This window comes from Coenobita brevimanus, chromosome 60, assembly GCF_032717465.1.
Source record: "Coenobita brevimanus isolate Jiangsu-jjx chromosome 60, ASM3271746v2, whole genome shotgun sequence".
Classification (NCBI taxonomy): Eukaryota; Metazoa; Arthropoda; class Malacostraca; order Decapoda; family Coenobitidae; genus Coenobita; species Coenobita brevimanus.
Genome location: NC_137013.1, coordinates 1,782,507 through 1,805,001, shown reverse-complemented (window position 1 = coordinate 1,805,001; position 22,495 = coordinate 1,782,507). Strand labels below are relative to the sequence as shown.

General features: G+C 41.8%; 1 protein-coding gene across 1 annotated transcript in view; it reads left to right on the top strand.

Annotated features, from left to right (window-relative positions):
- The window catches only part of LOC145403091 (putative E3 ubiquitin-protein ligase HERC1), a 597,230-nt gene that overhangs the window by 558,429 nt on the left and 16,306 nt on the right, over nt 1-22,495 (top strand). The window contains 6 exon segments of the mRNA XM_080274923.1: nt 1,977-2,168; nt 10,444-11,738; nt 15,658-15,865; nt 16,399-16,511; nt 18,692-18,772; nt 19,210-19,362. Coding sequence (XP_080131049.1) covers nt 1,977-2,168; nt 10,444-11,738; nt 15,658-15,865; nt 16,399-16,511; nt 18,692-18,772; nt 19,210-19,362 — 2,042 coding nt within the window.

Here is a 22,495-nt window from a genome sequence, read left to right as displayed (position 1 = left end):
ATGAGGAAATGATGAAAAAATTGATAGTGGCCATGATCCGCCCCAGGTTAGAATATGCAGCGGTAGTGTGGTCCCCACACAAAAAGAAAGATATAAACAAGATTGAGAGAATACAAAGAACAGCAACCAAGATGGTCCCCAGTCTGACAGACCTGTCATACAGAGAGAGGCTGGAAAAACTGGATTTGCCTTCGTTAGAGGAAAGGAGAAAGAGGGGAGACATGATTGCGGTGTTCAGGACCATGGTGGGAGTAGATAAAATTGACAAAGAAGATCTGTTTGTATGGGATAAGAGAGCAACAAGAGGACATGGAATGAAATTGAAAAAGTCAAGCTGCTTGAAGGATATCAAGAAATATAGCTTTCCTTACAGAAGTATAGACTTATGGAATAGCCTGGACAAAGAGATCGTCCAGTCTAAAAACTTAAACAAGTTTAAAGTTAAATTCGACTTATTGAGAAACAGCGACGGAAACCCACGAGCTTAGTACATTCCGTGTATATCACAATTAGGTATATTAGGTAAATACTTAAATATTTGGAACGACTTAGACAAAGAGGTGGTGCATGAGAAAAACATTCATGTGTGTAAAGGTAGACTTGATAAATGTGGATATGGAGACAGGACAACACAAGCATTGCTCAATTCCTGTATACTACAAATAGGTAAATACACCGCACATGTGAAATCAGCATTATCTCGTAGTCTACCTTTGATACCAGTACATCTCTCATGCACCCACGTATCACAAGTACTGCACAAGTTGGAATAGTTTCTTATGTGCTCATGGCAAACCACACATGGCTGCTTTCAGTCTGTGCTGACAGCACTGCCACCAGCCCTAGATATCATCACTTGTTTTTACTGTGTTTATTCTCATACCCTTGTGCCCCATTCTGTCTCTCAGTACTTAAATCTTTCCTCCACCTCCCTTGCATTCTCTGCAGTCAACACCATGTCATCAGCATACAGCATCTCCCATGGGACTCCATTTCTTAAGTCATGTGAGAGAGCTCCAGGCACCATGACAAACAATGAGCTCAAGACTGACCCCTGATGCACACCAACATTCAAAGAAAACTAATCATTCAAATTTCCATTCACTCTCACCTGTGTGTGAGCACCCACATACATAGCGATAACCACTCTAACCAGTTTGTGGAGACCAGAGTTAAAGAGTATCCTTAAATAGTATGATCATGTGAAAAGAGTGGGTGTGAATTTTGTGGTGAAAAGGCTATATCAGAATGAGTTTGAAGGTGGAAGGAAGCATGGTAGACCTGGAAGAAGGTGGATGGATATGGTAAATAAGTCTTTGTGAAAGAGAAGTATGGAACCTGATGAGGCTAGGGAACTGACAAAAGGTTGAGCTGGCTTAAATTTTCTGTGAAGGAGTGTATGACCAGGTTTTGGCACCCAGTTCTGACTGGACAGTCAAGATTGATTCAACCAGAGAGGTGGATGCGAAGCTACTTGAGGAATAAGTTGTACCTATCCAGTGGAGCCAGGATTCCAAGGGTCTGAATGATGAATGAGTGGGAGTGTGGCCCCTTCAGTTGGGCAAACTTTGGTTAGTGTCCCAGTCTATCAGTTTTTTTCTGGCTCTCTTGACTCTACCTTGTCCTACACTGGAGTAGAAAAAGAGGTCTGCATGATGATGATGATATTTTGTGCAAAGAAAGCATTGATCACAAAATCCTGGAGCCAGTAGCCCCATCTTACATGTAAGCAATGATCAGGGGCATTACAATTAGGGGACATAGTGACAGATTTCAACACCAGTTAATCGTGGTTGTATGTCACTTATCATTGTGATATCAAGCGTAAGGCATTGACAAGAGTTTGCAGTGATGGTTATGGAAGTTTAAATAATCATTAAGTGTCAGTGATGACAAAGTCCTTGTTTAAATAATGACGTCAGTAGCTATGTGCATAGGTAGATGAAAATCAATATTATTTTATGTTGTGGTGGCAGGTCGAAGCAGCCAGGTGCCTGTGTTGACGGAATCCCTCGGATGTGCCCAACAAGTGGTGTGTGGCCAGAACTGTACTTTCCTGGTCACCCCCACTGGCTCTATCCTGGCGTGTGGGGAGGGCAGCTACGGCAGGCTAGGACAGGGCAACTCTGATGACCTCCACACTCCTACAGTTATATCTACTCTACAAGGTATCAGTTGGTCAATCAATTCTTTATTTCATACACACGGTACAGTTGGCCTTAGAAGTGACAGCAGAGTATCCAGAAGTTTTTGGTCAGCAATAGTGCACACACTCTTCCCTATATCTTTACAAAGCAAAACCTATTACAGTATGTAAAACTGTTACAGAAAACAATAAATCAGTGCCAAAGTACCTGTATATTTCAAAATTGTAGGAATCAGTTCGTTAGTTATGATAATAGGAAATCCTAAACGGAACTAATTGAAATTTCAGAACTATCGCTGAAGGACAGTCAGGAATAATTTGCGGAGTTCATATCTAATATGTTAACACAGTAATTTTTTAGTGGCGTAATACTAAAAAGAAATACGCATTAATAATCAATTAAAATTAGTCATTATTATTTATAAAATAGTTCCCGTTACAATATTAAGGAATAATTTAAAGTAATTTATTTCCATTTTTGTCGTCTTCATGGACGACGACAGAAAGCAGAAATGCGGCGTAAGTTAGTAGGCCATTTTAAATGGTTCAGTCAACATGCATGGAAGGAAACAAACTTTTACTCAAAAGACATGCAGTTATTGCACTGCATTTGGCCAGTTTTTCATTAAGAAAATTCTCTTGAAGTTTTAATATAAGCCAGAGGACTATCAATGAATGAAAAATGAGGAAAACCTCGAAAATTTGCCAAGAGTCAGAGCTCCTTGGATAATGACAAACTTGTGTCATAGCCTAGTATCCTCAGTGTCTAAACAACTGGCAATAGAAATAAAATGCAAATGTTCATAAACAAGCCACTGAGTTAAACACTTTCAGATCAGCATTTTCAGTTAAGCAGGACACAGAGGTTTATTTTAAAAGAAGGATATTAGAGATAGAGCAAAAATTATGTGCTTCTGTACTGCAAGAGTACAGGCTCATGCTTTCGTCCTCTTCATTGCCTAGTGTATGAGAAAAGGGTAAAACCTCTCATATCTTCTTACATCATTCATTCATTCATTGCCAGATGCCATGTATCCCAAACAGGGTGGCCAAGGGCTTAGAGTTAATTGTTTTACAGGGAGGGGCACTAATCCTCCACCAACCCCACTTGACATGTAGGGAGAACATTATGCCAACAGCATCTGGTGTTCCCAGGCGGTCACCCATCCAAGTACTAACCAGACCCAACATTGCTTACAGCTTAAAATAATTTTGCATCAGTTAGGAATAAAGTTGCTGTAAGTGAGGGGAAGACAAGGAATAAAAGGCAGAATGGTCTTGAGGTAGGGTATCATTAGTAAGATAAACTTCATTGTTGCGGCATCCTTATTGTTGCCGTATCACAGCAATTGAAAATAAAGTGGTGTATTGCAGTCACAAGAGTTTTCCTTGACTTGTCTTCGAAACTAGAGCATCTGTATTTGAAATCCTGGGAAGCAAATACATCAGGAAAGGGGATTATGCTGCACTCCGTGCATGGAGTAATACATTACTCATTCATTCAAATCGGGAGACGTATATCTGAGTGTTAATTTCTAATATATCACCACCTCGTGGTATTCATTTTACCTAATTCTTAGCGTGATATATATTTTATTTTATATGAAGTAATGGAGGCACAGAAGTTTTACCATATATTCACCAAGTTTTCATTGCACATATATCAGTGCAGTGACCGAAGCAAGCTGAAACTCTGCCATCACTTCTTGGGGCGACTGTACATACATGATATATAGGTACAAGTGATTCCTTGTATAAAATAATAAAAAGGAAAGGTAAGTATAGCCAATCAGTTAGATGCATGTGTTTTTATCCCAATTTTATGTCTTACACAGTACAGGTATTCTTATTACAGAATTTTGAGGTTGTAGGTGATATGTCACCTTCACCCCTAGGAGGCACCACCATAAAAGTGATTTGTGGATGTAAGTTGTCTTGTTATTTAATATGTAGGCATGATACCCACACAGAAGTGCACCATCAAACTCCATTTTGAGACTATGACACTGTTACAGTACAGTGATCCCTTGGTTATAGTAGTTTTCTTTATCACTGTGAGATGAAAATCTGCACTCCTGCTGTTAAAGTGCATTTTACGGCCCAAAAACATCATTATCACACACCTGAGCTGGTTTCTACAGACAACGATGGTGCAGTGTCTGTGGTTTCTGATACCTCTGAGGGATTAAAAGATGTGGCCATACTCAAGGAGTTAGTCTCAGTTGGCAAAGACCACTAACTGTCTGTCCCCAAGCCTCAGAACCTCTTACCTCAGGCCATTTTTGGTCTCTTTGATACTTGTTTCTTCCTTATTGTGCCCATTTCATCACTTTCTGTTAGCTAGAGTTTGCTTACGTGCATTTCTGATACCATTACAGTATATATGGTATATATTTAGTGTCTAAATTATCTTAAAAGGAAAAATTAAGGCCTGCACTTCGGATGCTGGCTATCAATAAAATTAATCCCATAGGTTCTGTGTTTTCGTTACCACACATTTCCATTATCACATGCCATTATTGGTACAAGGTCTGTGTGATAACCATGGGATCACTGTACAAACATTACAGACTTGCCTGGTGTCTTTTCCCCGTGCCAAACAGTGAGTTGGCATTAGTCTTGGGCTAATGGTCTCAAAAACTTACCACACTATCTTAGTATCCCCTGGTGACAAGGTCACCCTGTGGTTCCAAGACAAGACATACTGTACTGCATAGTGGGTATGGCATGTGGCCAGGACCAGAGGGTCATAGGTGGTAGGTAGGTACTGCAAGATAACTGATTTTGCCCACTGCTGGAGAGGTACCTAAATTCTGGAATAGTGACAGTCAGAAACTGCCCTGTCAACAGGAGAGTAATGCTGTATGTGCTGATTGAAGCTTTGAGTTGCAGTCAGATAGTATGTACCTGCAGATGGCACAGAGGGCTGTCCCATGATCATAAACCAAGCCTGAGACCATGACTTTTGCACACCTTGACTTGTAGTGATGGGGTAAGTGGCAGAGGCCAGCTTGGGTTGGGTTGGGTTAGGAGAGGCACTGTTAGGTTAGATCAGGTCAGACTCAGTGAGATTATGTTCAGTTAGGTTACTGCTGTAACAGTTCACCAGACCCATTGGATGTAAAACACCAAGGGATTAGCTGCTCCTGAAGCACAGACTGGCTGGCTTGGATGGGGAAATGATGAAGAGAAAGGAGGAAGTGGCAGAGACACTCATTCATAGAGATTGTAGGTTGATGTATATTATGTGCAGGTGTTGTGGAGGAGGTTTAGCTGGATTTAATTTAGGCAAGTATAACAGTTATAATTTGTTGTGGACAGATAAAGAGTCTGGTTTGCTTGACATGAAAATTATGGTTGCTGAGTGGTAGGTAAGCAGAGTGAAGAGAGTGATGCATTAGGGGTCCATCAAAGTCCTGTTATGTTATCATGGTGTTTGGAGTACTGTACTGTCATGGCATTCCGGGTCTGTATTCCAATGTAATTTTTTTTTGTTTTTATATTCAAATAATGTACTGAGTGCTGATAATACAGAGGTTGTTTTGTATAAAATTTAAAGTGAAGGGAGGGTCTACAGTGTTGGAAACTTAAGGGTAAAAACTGGATTACGAAGGTTACAGCTAAAAAGGTAAAAAGAGGCACATTAGAGAGTGGTCAGTGGTCTTGTACTGTATGGAGAAAGGGGATTGGTATTTATCCCATCTTAAGGAAACTGGGTACTCAAGATGTGTAGTAGTGTAAAAGTTAGATTGCCCAGGTTCTGAGTATGCCATGTACATGGGATACTGTGTGGTCCAACCAAGGCTGGAGGAAATTACCTCAGGAAACATGACTTTTGAGTGTTAAATAAAATGTTGGTATGGTAGGTTTAGACAGTAATTATGAACATTTCACAAGTGTTAGGGCCAGAAATGTTCAGAAAAACTTTACAGAGCTGTTGCCCTTGCCAACAAAGATCCATGATGTAAAGAAAAACTCTTTATTAGTTGGGTGTGTGGAAAGTATGCTGGTCTGCGGTGGTGAAATAATATAAAGAGGGAAGATTTCCATAGATTTCAGTTTTCTGAAATGGCAACAACGAAAAGGATGCACGCTGACCTCTTGGTTATCGTGTATGATTCATACCGAACATGGCACATGGTAACAAATTTGCATGAAATTAAATACACAGAACCTGTGGGATTTATCCTAATTGGTCTCAAGCACTCCAGGCTCAAACCCAATTTTACCTTGTACAACAGTTTAAACCCACTAAGTACATACCTATATGCTGTCTTTCTAGGATGTACAAGCATACCCCAGTTTAACGATGCAATTGGCTAACTAAAAACCCAAAGCTAGGCAGGGAATTGTATCTCGAGGTGGATTTAACATGTAAAGATGGGGATGCGTTTTTGAGCCTTGGATTTCCCCCCCAGCCAAGTCCTAGAGTCCAAATGAATCCAAAAATAAGTTTCTAGCTAACCAAAACCCTTAAATAGCTTTAAAACATTCTAAACTAGGCCCAAAAGCTGTTTATAACTCACCTAAACCCAAAAATAAAATCTGAAAATCATCAGAAATTTCTGGAAAAAATCAAACTTAGTAAACTGTATCCCAGAATGACAATGTTCACCCCACCTGTGACTAAAACACATTAATCCAAGTCTAAAAACAGTTTATAAATCAGCCTAAACACAAAATTTAAGTCTAAAATATCATCAAAATTGGTTATGGGAAAAAAAAAAAAAAAAACGCTCCACCAGGGTTTGGCCATCGTTTGGTGGGGTAGGGTGGTATTTCTACCCCCATTGCTATGGCAGGGTATCGCATCTAGGGGTATCATATCTTGGGGTCTGCCTGTATTAATGTGCCATAAAATGCTTTTATAGGTGTTATAGTGGGCTTGTACTGTAGATAATTGGAATAGCTTAAACATTGAAATCAGTGACTTCTGCGGTAGGTTTGGGATATTCGTGGAGTTTAGTATTCATGGGGTGTTCTGGTACATAATCCCCACGAACATTGGGACCTGACTGTAACTTCTTGTAACATCGGGACCCTGCTTTACATTACAGTGACATTTTATCATCCATATTACAGTATTTAAAGTTGCCTATCTATGTTTGAACGGTTGTATAGTAGAAGTATAGGGTTTTAAAGGGGGATACACTCCCTGTGGGGGGGAATTGGGGAGGGTATAATGCCACTATCCGCCAGTATACCAACTATCGGCACCCCCTTGGCAGTTTTACGCTGGATTCGAGGGAGTTTACCACATTGGGTTAGGTTATGGTTTAGTAAGGTTAGTTTAGGTTGGGTTAGCTTTGGTCAGTTAAGTATGGCTAGGTTATGTGGTTAAGTTAGGTTATATTTTTTGCGGGGCTAGACAATTAAGGTTAGGTAAGGCTAGGGTATGAATATGTAAGGTCAGGTTGGTAGTAATAAATATCAATAGATCTGAGTATTTTTAGAAAGTCTGCTCACTTGATAAACATGAGTGAAGCTGAATAAACATTAAAATAAGGGAGGGGGGGGGGGAAGCAAAATCAGCAATAAACAATCATTTACTACTATGAAACTTATTAGATTAATATAAAAAAGTCATTGAGAAGATGAAGTAAGTTGGCAAGGTATTTCTGCTGCTTAAACTAATATGAGGAAGTCTGTAACCTTGAATGGCAGGCTTGATTGTAAACAAAATGTGGTCTGACCAACATCAATTGTTTACTGTTCCTTTGCTTTTAAAATTACTTTATTATTTTATCCACAATAATATTAATATGTCATGTGTTTATCAAGCGCAAAATGAGCAATGCAATTTGTATAATTGAAAATATTTGCATGCATATGACCTCGATCATTGCTGTTCACAGCTGTAAGGTGTAGGGAACACTTTGTTAAACTCGCCCTCTGCCCCAGCTGTGATGATGTGGGCCAATGAAGAATGAGCTTTCATGGCTTGAAGGTCCTGGCCAGTTAAACAGCTCGCTCATGTGATGGTGTCATGGGCTGATGCGCTGGACAAGTGCATGTGAGGCATGTGTCCATTGGATGATGTCATGGATTGGTGCACTGGACTAATGTGTGTGAGGCTTGTATGACTGCATGTGTTTGTGAGTCACAGGCTTGGCCTAGCCCAAATGCATGACAGAGTTTTTGAGCCAGAAAATTTGCTGTAACAGCAGGAGTGTAGATTTTTATCTCACAGTGATAATGAACTCTGTGACAACCAAATGCACAGTAACCAAGGGATCACTGTGTAATGACACATTGAGAGACAAAACAGTGTGTGCTTCTTTAACCCGTACCGTGCTGAGAAAAAAAAAAAAAAAAAAAACTCTGCCGACTGATATTTTTTTTTCCCTGGCTAAATGGGCTTAATACATCAATATAAGATCCCTGGCAAAAGTAAAAGTAATCACTAAAGCCAGATAGTTAGTTGAATCAAGTCAGGTTGGTGCCACTGTACCTCTGAAATCTTCAAGGTTACTGAGAGAGCAAAGCGGCTGTGAGCTTGTGAATCGATTTTGGATTTTTTTTTCTAGCTACAAGGTAGGGCAGTGGATGTTGGAGTGGCCCTGGTGAGAGAGGGTAGTGTTTGGAAACTCCCTGTACTGTTGTTTGCAGATGATACTGTGTTGTTGAGTGAAGACAAAGGAGAGCTGCAAGGCTTGGTGGATGAGTTTGAGAGTGTGTAAGAAATGGAATCTAAAGGTGAATGCAGGGAAGAGTAAAGTGATGGTCTTTGAGAGGGGTGAAGTCAGTGAATGTACAGCGAGGCTGGATGGTGAGGAATTGGAAAATGTGAGTACGTTTAAGTACTTGGGTAGTGTGATGAGTAAGGATGGAGGTTTGGAGGGTGAAGTGCTTGAAAGGGTACAGCAGGGAAGAAAGGTTGCTGGTTCCTTGCAAGCAGTGATAAGAAGCAGGGAAGTGAAAAAGTTACTACCTGACAGTATTGTGGTACCAACTCTAACGTATGGAAGTGAAGCTTGGACGTTGCTGGAAGGATACAAGTCAAGAGTGAGAGCAGTGGAAATGAGTTATTTAAGAGGAGCCTGTGGAGTCACATGGAGAGACAGGCTGACAAATGAGGATATAAAGGAGCGTTGTGGTGTGGATGTGGATGTGATAGGAAGCGTTAGGAGGAATACACTGAGGTGGTTTGGCCACGTGGAGAGGATGGAGGGTGAAAGACTGACGAAGAGATTGTATGTGAGGGGGGAAGAGGGAGGGGGAGGCCGAGGATGAGATGGAGGGATGGGGTGGAGAGGTATATGAGAGAGGGGGGGGTGAGTTGGGAGCCGGGCAGTGAAATGGTGGGGGACAGGGCGACGTAGAGGTGATTTGTGTGTGGCCACTCCAAATGGGATTGAGGCGTCTGGTAATAGATAGATAGATAGATTTTTCTAGCTAAATTATCCCTAGCACTAATAAAAGTAATTACCAAAGCCAGAAAGTTGGTTGAATCAAATCAGACTGGTGCCACTCTACCTCTGAAATCTTAGATGTTACTGAGAGAGCATAGTGTCTGTGAGCTTGTGAACCAATTTTGGATTATTTTTGTGGGTAAATGGGCTTAATACATCAATAAAAGATCCCTGACACTAATAAAGGTAATCACCAAAGTCATAAAGTAGGTTGAAATTGAGTCAGGTCAGTACTACTTGACCTCTGAAATCTTCAAGGTTACTGACAGAGCGGAGTGGGTGTGAGCCTGTGAAGACTCACTCGCCTCCTGCACTCTTAAATCAGTGTTGTAAGTGTAGAGGAGAAATGTCTGAAGATAGAAAGATATGTTATTACCTTCCATTTTACTTGGGTTGCTTGTAATGACTTCTCAGTATTGCAGGGTGTAGATCTACGTCAACGGCATTTTTGAAGGGGATGTAGATCTACGTCGCTAGCATGGTACAGGTTACAGCACTTGATTTTGAGGGTGTCAGTGATGTGTAGTTATAGATAGTCTAAGATAGTTTGGACAAAGTGAAAGAGTGTGGGAGAGTAAATTATTGAAACACTGTAAAAACTTAAATATAGAAATGAGAGCCCCTTAAGACAGGTTAAGAAAAACTTGAGATGAGATCCTGAAAAGGGACCTCAGAGTTAGCAGACTCAACCAGAATGGTGCAGGAGACTGTGTATCATGGAGCACACATTATAGGGGAGTATACTGTACTGTGGTTTAGTAGCAGAGAAAAATGTCAGAAGAGGTGACTTATGATGAAGACTGACTGTATATTGGATGATACTGGACACTATGTTTTATCAGAACCAGTATTTTAATTAACTGAAATTTGTTTCTTTGCATGCAGGGTTTGTGGTGACACAAGTAGCAACATCGTGTGGGTCAGATGGCCACAGCCTGGCAGTGACTGACAGTGGTGAAGTGTTCTCGTGGGGTGATGGTGACTATGGTAAGCTTGGTCATGGCTCGTCTGATCGGCAACGTCGCCCACGCCAGATAGAGGCCTTCCAGGGGCAAGAGGTTGTGCAGCTGGCATGTGGCTTCAAACACACTGCTGTGGTTACTGCAGATGGACGGCTTTTTACATTTGGCAATGGAGATTATGGCCGCCTGGGTTTGGGCTCTACTGCCAATAAGAAGCTACCTGAACGAGTTGTGGCCTTGGAAGGGTGGCGGGTGGGCCAGGTGGCCTGTGGCTTGAATCATACAGTCTGCCTTAGTGCTGATGGCAACACTGTTTGGGCCTTTGGAGATGGTGACTATGGTAAATTGGGCCTTGGTAACTCTACGTCTAAATCAACACCACAGAAAGTTGATGCCATGTGTGGACTAGGACTAAGAAAGGTTTGTTGTGGCACACAGTTCACAGTTTTCCTCACCAAAGATGGTCGTGTATACACTTGTGGAATGGACAGGCTTATCGGACAGCCAGAATCCCGCACACGCGGCCACAACCGGCCACAGCAAGTGCCAGTCCTGGTGAGTCTTGTGGTAGTGGATGTGGCTGTGGGATCTGAGCATACTCTTGCCCTCACGTCTGCTGGGGATGTATTTGCCTGGGGTGTGAACAGTGATGGGCAGTTGGGCTTAGGACACTCAGCAGCAGTCAGAGAACCACAGCTGATCCGTACACTATCTGGTAAGGGGATCCGTCAGATTAGTGCTGGGCGCAGTCACAGTGCGGCATGGACGGCTCATCCACTTCCACCCATCACACCCGGTAACCCTGCCCCGATGCAGCTTGGTGTGCCCAGCTCAGTGCCACCACAGTATCCAAGCTTACATCAGGTATCACGTGGAGCTCTGTGTGCGCGATTGAGGTTGCTACACCAGTTCAGTGATTTATTGTATTCATCTTGGAAGTTAATTACCTTAACACCAGGGAGTGAGTGCTATGTTGAAAATGTGAGTGCAGTAACATCTGAAGCAGTACGTGCTTTGGTGTCTCCCCGTGTGTATACCCTGCCTCTGGTGCGTTGTCTGGGCCGCACTATGGTCCAAGGACGTAACTATGGACCCCAAGTTACCGTTAAGAGGATATCCAGTCGAGGGGCACCTTGCAAACCTATCTTCACACAGCTTGCGAGACAGGTTGTCAAGCTCAAGCCTGCTGATCTCAGGTTGCCCTCCAGGGCATGGAAGGTGAGTCACATTTACAGTAAGGTCCAGGTTATCATCACTCCAATGATCTTCATTTTGTCATTTATTATTGCAGCGGCCAGATAGCTGTATTCAGTTAAAACAGCACCCAAGTGAGTACACCCATACAGGCTACAGTGTGCTGGAGCACCTTTTTGTTAGACCACCAGGCATCTGCAGGTTTGTATGAGGGCTGATGCACTGCATTGGTACACAGCACAAGGGCTCCCCTCTTTCTCCCTGAATGGACCACAGAAGTTCCGGAAATGGGAAAGTACCCAAGTATAACTGGAGGGTCTTGTAGCACCAAGAAAAGATGACGTCTGGGTGAGGAAGTTAATTAGCACATAGCCTACTGTATACAGTTTTCAGGAACATGCCATTGTTTATTATTAAGCATTGAGGATTTACATTAAAGGGAGTAGGGTTGGAATAGCTTGCATTATCAGTGATCACTTGTTTCTTTGAATTGCTTATGAACTTTAACATTCTCGATTAAAATTTTGAATGCATATTTATACTCACATCCATTCTTGAATCTGATTCTTTAATATTTGTGAAATTAATTTTTCATGCAAGAACACTCCTGTCTTGAATGAGTTTTTGCTTAGCATATATATATATATAATATATTTAACACATCTGTGTTGTGTTGTTAAATGAGGAATTATTGTACTGTTCCATCCATCATTCAGTCATGTGTTGCCTCAAGACCAGTGTAAGGGCCTAGCCCTTGGCTGTTCACTTCTGGCATTTCACCCCTTCAGTCAGAAGATTTTTTTTTCTCTCTCTCTCTCCAAACAGGTTTATTAACTTTGTTTCATTCATTTGTTTTTCCTTAATTTTATTCAGCTTTGTTGAGGCTTAGAACTGGAAGAGTTTGAGATAGCCCTCATTAAACTCCATCATTGTGAGACTTTCTTCCTGAAATGACTAACATCTTTCGAGAGCAAGAATAAAATGAAAAACAATTTTATGGTATCCAGTCACCTGCCCAGAGAATCATTATATCAGCAAAGAACTCCAACCAGTGGGTCACATCTGGATATTTCACAGTGCAAATTCTGCATGCTGTATAGCACTTGTTCTACCACATTCCAGGTGTATGTGGAGTGTAGTTAGAAAGAAAATTTCCAGATCACAACCTTATCACCTTAACTTATCCAGCCACTCCAGTAAGGCCTGTGGACCCTCCCAAGAAGCGGCAGCAGTGGCACTTTGAAGATGCTGATTGGGAGGCCCTCAAGCAGTACTGTATTTTGATTTTCCCGGGAATGATTATTGCTTCCATGGCTGAGAGGCATCGGACTGTACCTTGTGCCATATGGACATTATTCTCTCAGGCATGGAAGCATAGATCCCTTTCCCTTATCCTGTGACTAATGCAAAAAAACATGGTTTAATCACACTATTCTAATACTGTCCACAACAAGGAGAAGCCTACAAAAGAGACTGAGGCCAACCCACCGTCTTATGTCTCTGCCTGGAACCATGCAAAGTCTGTTCTCCTTCAAAGAATAATTTCATTCATAATAACGGTTCGGAACTCTCTGATTCAGTTTCTTCCCGCTCATTCTGGCATCTTTCCAAAAAATATTCTAACAACTTTACTTAATCGTCATTTCCTCCTCTTTTCTCCTCTGATGGTACAGTAGCTGTTTCATCTACTGAAGAAGCAGAACTCTTTGCTAAGCCTTTCTCCTCCAATTCCACCTTAGATGATTCTGGTGCTGTTCCTCCATCTCTTACCCCTTTGACTTCCTCATGATTCACATTAAAATTCATTCAGTTTATGTACTTAATGCCTTCACTGGCCTCAGTACTATAAAAGCTATGCAGGTGTGATGGTGTTCCTCCTGTTGTCCTCAAGAACTGTGCTTATGTGCTCACACTCTGCCTTGGTAGCTCTTTCACCACTGCTTGTGATTTTATGCCTTTTCTTCTTGCTGGAAGTTTGCTCTCATTCAGCCTGTTCCAAAGATGGGTGACCATTCTCAGCCCTTTAACTATGGCCAAATTGCTTTAACATCTTGAAAATCTAAAGTTTGTGAATCTGTTCATAATAATAAATTTTGAAAGCACTTCTCCTTTCACAACCTTCTATCCACTCACCAGTATAGGTTAAACCAGGGACACTCTGCTGGTGATCTTCTCACCTTCCTTTCAAACTCCTGAACATCCTTCATTTGGGACTTTTACAAAAGCTTTGCCATTGCACTTTACATCTCAGCCTTTCAGTCGAGTCTGGCATAAATCTTTAATTTCCAAACTGCACTCTTGTGGTCTGCATCATTCTATTAGTGCCTTCATCTCTAGTTTCCGGTTGTTCTATAGCTGCTGTTGTACACAGCCACTATTTTTCTAGAGCTATCAGTAGTGGTGCCCCTCAAGTCTCTGTCCCATCACCAACTCTCTTTCTTCTGTTCATCAATGCCTTCTAAGCTGTACATCAAACCCTGTCCACTCATACATTGAGGACTCCACCCTTCAATTTACTGTTCACTGCTCACAGTGTCCATCACAGCTGTAGCTTCAACAGATACTGGATGAGGCTATGACACACCTAATGTCTGACTTGGCTCACATCTCTTGATTGGGGTATAACTAATCTTGTTTTTAATGCAGCAAAAACTCAGTTCCTACAGCTTTCTGCCCTTCAGAATCTTCCACAGGGGTACCCTTTAATTTTCAACAATATCCAATTCAATTCTTTATCATCCTTGAACAAATTTGGGGTTTCATTCTCTCAGGATTTATTTCGGGAAAATCATATTACCTCTTGTGAAATCTGCTTCCAAGAGATTAGGTGTGGTAAATTGACTCCATGCCTTCTTTTCCCACTGCACAACTGTTAACTTTATACAGGAATCCTATTGGCCCCTGTGTTGAGTGCAACTCTTATGTGTGGGGAGGCTTCCTTCATGCACCTCTTCTCAGCAAGGTGGAGTCAGAGGCTTTTCATCTCATTAATTTTCCTACTTTTACTGGCTTCCTTTAACCTTTGTTTCTTCACTGCACTGTTGCATCTTTATCACTTTTCTGTCCTTACTTCAGTGGTTACTGCTCCTCTAAATTGTCACCTTGCATCCCTTCACCGCCTACATTGGGCACGTAGCACCCATCTGGCAGCAAACTTTCATCCATTTTTTGTCCAGCTCTCTGATACGAGTTACCATTACTCCCAGTCCTTAATGTATGCAACAGGTCAGTTCTGGAACTGCCTTTCTGTGTCTGCATTTCTACTGCCTGTGACATCCAGCCTAAAAGCAGTGTGTCCAGGCATCTCAAAATGAACAGACCTTGAATTTGGCTCATGATGATGATGATGATGATTATTATTATTACTGGTGCCTGGTGGTTTATTGGGTAATTATTGTGCTCCAGTTGGATTGAGTCGATGAAGGTTTATATCCAAAGGGTGGTTGGAGTTTATTGCTCACATAATGCCACTCAGGGATGAGTGAGCCTGGTCACTCTCATCTTAAATGTCAGGACCAAATGCCTAGCCCTGGGCTTCTACGCTCCTCATGGGGCAACGTAGGATTGGATGATGGATGGATGGATTATTATTATTATTTTTTTTTTTTAGGAACAATCTTGCAAGTTTCTAACATTTGATTCCTTCTTCCGTGTACAAAAAAAAATTATATATATACACATATATGTAATACAAATGGTTAGGCCCGTTACATGTAGTAATAATTCTGGGGCTATAATGATGTGTGCATGAGTGTCTAGTATTATTCACAGGGCATGCTTTGATAGTTCTCCCTCTTTTATGATTTCTGTTTCCTTGAATTCTGGAATATACCAAACCCTGTTGTTAGGTAGGGGAAGAAGGTTGTGGTGATGACATAATTGTAATGGTGGTGCATATTTAATGATGTTATTGGTGGTGATGGTGATGTTGATGATATTACAGGTAAAGTTGGTGGGCGAGGGAGCAGATGATGCAGGCGGTGTATTTGATGACACCATGACTGAGATGTGCCAGGAGCTGGTGACGGGTGCTGTGCCGCTGCTCATACCCACACCCAATGCTCTCTCAGATGTCGGCAACAACAGGGATCGCTTCCTTCTCAACCCAGATCTCACACATCACAATCACCTTATGTGGTTCAAGTTCCTAGGTGAGTACAGTGCACAAACAGGGTAACACTTAATTGAATCCTGGTGCTGGTCTTTTTAGTTTACTTTTGCTGCTGCCAGACAGCTTTATTTGGCTGTTGAAAGCTCTCATATTCTGAGGGATTTTTCAACCCCATTGAATCAATCTATCTGTCTATCTGTTTATCTATAACCAGAGTTCTTAATCCCATAATGGGTTACCACAAACAGACCACCTCCATGTTGCCTGTCCTCTGCTATTATACTGCCTTCCTTGTGACATTCATGAATTTATTCTTGTTACCTACAGTCAGTTTTGTTGGGTTTCAGTCTGGTAAGGATAGATAACAGCCGTCATTAACCCCTTTCCTAACGACTGGTCTCTCCCAAGTTTAATACAGCTGTAATATCAGGATTAGCAGGATAAAGCTACAAAATACATCACCAGATTCAAGGGGATAATAGCAAAAATAACATTCAAAAATTTACTTCTAATGATCTGCTGCATAGATACCTACGCAAGACACTGTAATGATGATTGTCATTGTGTTATCAGGGATACTGTTTGGTATTGCCATCCGTACCAAGAAGCCCCTGGCCTTACCCCTGGCACCTCTCGTATGGAAGCTGCTGGCCGGCATCACACCCTCTTCTGCGGACCTGGAGGAGGCATGTATCTGGGGTTAACTGCATTTTGATAACTGCATGTTGTATTTATTTTATTGTTAACTCATAAACTGCACCTTAAGAAAATCGTCTCACCCCATGTGCAAAAACATTGTTTTCAGATTGATTTTATGGTCACACTGTTTCACACAGAATGTGATGAAATACTGGATATGTGTGTAAGTTTTTAGATTGATATGTTCCATAGTTTTGCCGTTCTAAGTGCCATGAAGTAAATTTTTTTTAAGTGTGACCTCAGGGTTAAGGGACTGAACAGGGAGGCTGCAATGGATCATGCAGCATGGAGAGCCGCCATTAAGTGACCAAGGCTGACACATGCAAGCATGTTGGAGCCTTTAAAAACGAAAACAAAACAAGCAGAAGATACTATATACTGTATTTCATTTCATCAGAGACTCATTCCTTCCTTCCAGACAACTGGGCATCCTCCTGTCATGACTTTGGCAAAAACTGTGCCATTGCACATGACATCTCAAAGGCTTTCAGTCAAGTCTGACATGAATCTTTATTTCCAAACTGCCCTCTTATGGTTTCTGTCCTTCTGTCAGTGCTTACATCCCTCAATTCCTTTCTGTTTGTTCCGTAGCTGCTGCTGTGGACAGCCACCAGTCTTCCTTCTGGGTTCATAGGTCCTCTTCTTCACCATCTGATCCTGAAACACCATATCACACATCAGTAATTTGAGTTGCTGTATACACTCTTTGCTCCCTATAACTTTTACATTCTTCACCAACCTCGTGTCTGCCCTCCTGATTAGGAAATAATCAATCTGGTTGCTATTTCCCCCAGTCTCATATGTAATCAGCCTACTTTCTTTTCCTAAAATGCATGTTAAACACAGTCATATTCACTGGCACCCCAAATTCAAGTATCCTTTCCACTTCCACTTGCCTCATACCATATGCACATCCCCTATGCTCCCTGTCATATTCTTGAGCTGCTTCATCCACATGATCAACTAAATTCCCACCAAAAACTACATTCTCCTCATCCCCCATACCACATGTATCAAGTCATTCCAGAACCTGTCTTTTTCTTCATCATCCAGGCCAAGCTGTGGACCGTACGCTGATATAACCATTGTTATGGGTTCACCAAACAATACTTTCACTGCTATAATGTTTTCATTAACTCTCATTACATTCATTACACATTCCATCCATTTCTCCTTGACCAACACAGTCACACCACCATACCCACCTACACTTCCCTGCCAAAATAACTGATGCCCACAGTTCCTCCAAATAATCATCCCAGCTAACCTTCCCCTGAACCTAACTTCTTGTAGGCAGCACACATCCACCCACCTTCTACTGAAGAGTCTCTACCACTTCCCTTCCTCTACCCATCAAAGTTCAAACTACCTACATTTTACAGTGCTACCCTAAACTCCTTAGGTTATTTGGTTTCCATAGGTTTGCATTTGCTTTGTTTCATTTTTGTCATATCAGGTAAACAGAGGAGGAGACAAACCACAGGCCTCGCCTCCTGGCACAGTCTCAAGTCCAGGCAAGGGATCAGGGACCCATAGCCCACTGGCCATGACCAGTGGCCTTGTGGCATCCTCCTAGGACAGCAACAGAGACACTATCCAAGTTCGCTTTGACACTGTAACTTCCTTGCCTTTATACACCCAGTGATAGGACTGCCTTCTGGGATGCTACCCCCCAGGTTTGGGCCCCCCTCTATTTAGTGGAAGCAGCAACCTGGGAACTGCAGTTCCCTGTTCCCTCTGGCACAGTTCCAAGCTCCATCCCATCCTGGCCCCCAAATTGTGCTGATGAAGCCCTTGCAACACCTCCCCTCAGGTCCACCACTAGGTACTGGGAGCAAAGTTTTCTAGCCATGCCCTTGCAGGTGCCAACCTGTGCACCGTAGTACAGTGCTTTATATGATATGTAAATTGCATAAGACAGAGAAAAGTGTATGCATACCTGCTCTCAACGTTAGTGTCACACTGAAGAAGGTCAGCAAAGGGTGATAGCTAGGATACTCTGAAGGCTAGTGAAATGGGAGTTCCAGTTCTCCCTATCATCAGGTTTCCCATCCTCCTCAGGAGTACTGCCCTGATCAACGGGTGCTACAACCTATTCCACTTGTTATGCAAGATGATTTGTATTTATTTTGTGAGTTAATTTGCCTTGGTTTAATTTCTGCCGCAGGTTGACATAGAGTACATGCAAAGTCTGAGGGCCATAAGGGACATTGACCAGGACGGCGTCACTGAGGACACTTTCCATGATGTGAGTACTGTACAGTGTCAGATAATCTATGCAACAAAGAAGCTTTATACTTAGACCCTACATTGAAAGAAGTTACGCATCACTCCAGGCATATCTGAACCCTCTGTTGTTTAGAGTTCATGTGGTGTGAATAGATTTTGTGCCTAGAGTGAAGTCTGTGATAAAACACTTACATAATGGGATCATACAGCTTAAAAGCTGTGAATATTTAGTCTTGACTTGTCCCTTTCAGTATGATGATATTTATTTTTCAGTATGATGTGTTTATTACTTCATTCTTGCTGTCACCAGATGCTTTACTCAGCTTAGACCAGATCCCCTCATAGTGAACAGTTAGCACAACTAGAGTTACAAAACAAGTAGAAGCAATTAATTGTTACAGATATACAAAGGAAAGTAATACAGTATTTTAACTATTTATTCCTGTATGGTCTCAGTTTATCCCACTAGAGAGTTTTGAGTGTATGAGCCTGACTGGAGCGAAAGTGGCAGTGGTGCCGGGCGGGCGTGCAGTGCCCCTCACCTTCACCAACAGGCAGGAGTATGTGACACGCACTGTGCACTACCGTCTGCACCAGATGGATCGACAGGTGAGTCTGATTTGGAGTATATTTGTCATTACATCAGTTGCAGAAAGTGCTTGGTATGTGTTACCATTTTATTTATTTATTTATTTTTTGTATTCTCATAGTGGTGGGTGGGGGCACTCACCATCCACTCACTCGATGTAGTGCTGCTTTTGTGTGACTGCTCTTTCCTCTCTTCCTTATGCTTATGGGTGGATCTAGACTCCTTCTTGTCTTTTTTTTTTTTTTTTTTTTTTCTTCATTCTCTACTGCTCTTTCCTCTCTTCCTTATGCTTATGGGTGGCTCTACACTCCCTCTTCTGTCTTTTTTTCCTTCATTCCTTCCTCTTCTTTCTGTCTATGGGTGACTGTACACTGAGTGACAAGCCAAATGGTTTCCTGTACATCAGGAAACAATTTACTACACTGGGTGTTAACCAGATAGCTAGATTATGCTGCTTGGTGGTTTAGGGGGTAATTAAGGCACTCCAATCGGATTGAGCCTGTGCAGGTTTATATCCAAGGGGTGGTTGGGGTTTATTGCTCACATAATGCCACTCAGGGATGAGTGAGGCTAGTCATTCTCATCTTAAATGTCAGGACCATCTTGCCTAACCCTGGGGGAGGGGGGGGGAACACAGGATTAGATTATGATGATGATGATGTATTCTCATGTTATTACTTTTCTTTATGGGTTGTTGTCCATAGTAATTTGTAGAAGCATTGCCACTTTTATTCATACCTATAAAGCTTTCTGGTCAGTTGTTCCAAAAAAGTTGGGATATCTTTTTTAACACATCCCTAACGTATAGAAAGGACCACCTTTATGTACTGCACAACATTCACTATCATCCACACCAGATACATGGCCAGGTGATTCATGTTGGCTTTGTATTTGGGATGCTGTCTTATGTAGTACAGTTTGCTCTTTTAAAGCTGTTTAAATGTTCACCCCTTCACGACTATGACTTTAATTTTTACACACATGCAAGTGGGTGCTATGTTTTGATCAGAATGTGTGTGTGTGTGTGTGTGTGTGTTTTAACAAAATGATGACTGCAATTTTTATTCAGTTTAAACATACTTGGTGGAAGTGTTGAGGATCAGCAAGCGAGTAAACCTATTTTTTTTTTTTTTTTTTTTTTTTTTTTTTTTTTTTTTTTTTTTAGCAGTAAGTCAGAAGTCAGGGTCACAAAGCAAGGTCAACTTAAAGATTTTATCTGATTTAGACCAAACTTTATGGAAGAGCTGAGGTTAAGGGAAGACTGAAAGGATTTTATTTTGAGAATAATGAGTCAAAGGTCAAAGGCCAGGGTCACACTGTCAGCTCAAGCAGTTCTGATCAGATTTGAACCAAACCTGGGGTACATGTTAAGGGTCAGGCAAGAATGAAGGGATTCAGTTTTGAAAGTAATCAAAGTTCAGGGTCATAGGACAGGGTCAAAATTCAGTCCATGTGTCCTTGTGTGCAGAAAAAAGCTAAAAGTTTTATTTTATTTGAATCAAACTGGGTGATCACTTTTTTTTTTAACAATAGGTCAGAAGTCAAGGTCAATCTTTAACAGTTTTTATGTGATGTAGACTAGCTTTATGGAAGGGTTCAGGTTAAAACAAGGAAAAAGATATTCAGTTTTGAGAACAATCAATCTAAGGTCAAGGTCACAGGGAAAGGTCAAAAGCAAAGACCACTGGGCATTGTCAGCTCAAACAGTTTTGATGTGACATCAGCTAAAGTTGGTAGAAGGGTGAAAGGTTTGCCAAGAATAAAGTACTTCGATTTTGAGAGTAATCTGTCAAAGTTCAAGTTCACGAACAAAAACATTCGGCCTCTAGACTAGTGTGCCATCATCCACTCCTGTGGTGTAGTGCTGCCTACTTTTTCCTCCACCTATATCATTCTTTGGTTGTGTCTGTCCTCCTATCTTCCTATTTCTCCCACCTTTCCTGTCACTTCTTATTACTCTTCTTTCCTTTTCAGATGGCATTATTGAGTGACAAGCCTGATGGTTTCCTGTAAGCCAGTAAACCATTTACAGTGCTGGTTGGTAACCATATAACCAACCCATACATGTTCCCTACATGTCAACAACAAGTGGGTTGATGGAGGGTTAGTGCCTCTCCCCACATAACTAACTCAAAGACAAATGGCCACCCCTTACAGGATTATGGCATCATGCCATATATAGATAGACTAGTGTATGGGTGCAGGTGTTTCACTCTGTGAGCGCGTCTTCTTAGTTTTGCATGCAATAGGGTATAAGGTAAACTTTTTAAACAACAATACTTGGCTAAGGTTAGTTGCAGCCTTCATTACTCCTTTTGATACTCATGGCCTTCCCTAAAGTTAATAAAATTGTCCTGTGGTAGTCTTTGTAAAATGAAGAGCACTTTTATGTCTTGTGCGCTCTTCAGTATCATCTGTACCAGAAGAATTAATGTGAAGTTTCCGTCCATAATCATATGCATTTTTTAAAATTTGCTTATTGACATTACATCACAAACTTAGGGGGGTCTGCCATCACAAATGTTTCATCTTGTACACAGCAGTGATAAGGAACAGGGAGGTGAGCATGGATGCAAAAAAGTCTGCATGGCAGTATTGTGATACACACTCTAACATATGGAAGTGAAGCTTGGACCTTGTTGGAAGGACACAAGTCAAGAGTGAGAGCAGTGGAAATGAGTTATTTGTGAGAAGCCTGTGGAGTTCCATTGAGAGAGACTGACAAATGAGGAAGTGAAGGAGTGCTGTGGTGTGGATGTGGATGTGATAGCAAGCGGTAGGAGAAATACTTTGAGGTGGTTTGGCCATGTGGAGAGGATGGAGAGTGAGAGACTAACGAGGAAAGTGTATGTGAGTAAGGTGGAGGGGAGGAGAGGGAGGGGGAGGCCGAGGATGAGATGGAGGGATGGAGTGGAGAGGTATAGGAGAGAGTGGGGTGTGAGCTGGGAGCAGGGCAGTGAAGTGGCATTGGACAGGGCAACATGGAGGCAATTTGTTTGTGGCCACCCCTGAGGGGATTGAGGCATCAGGCAATAGATAGATTTCTCCAACTCCTAGCTCCATGTTGTCACATTTACATTGAAATTAGGTTAAATTAGGTTCAGTTAGGGCAAGTTCTGTGTTCTGTAGATGTGATAACAGATAAAGCTTGAA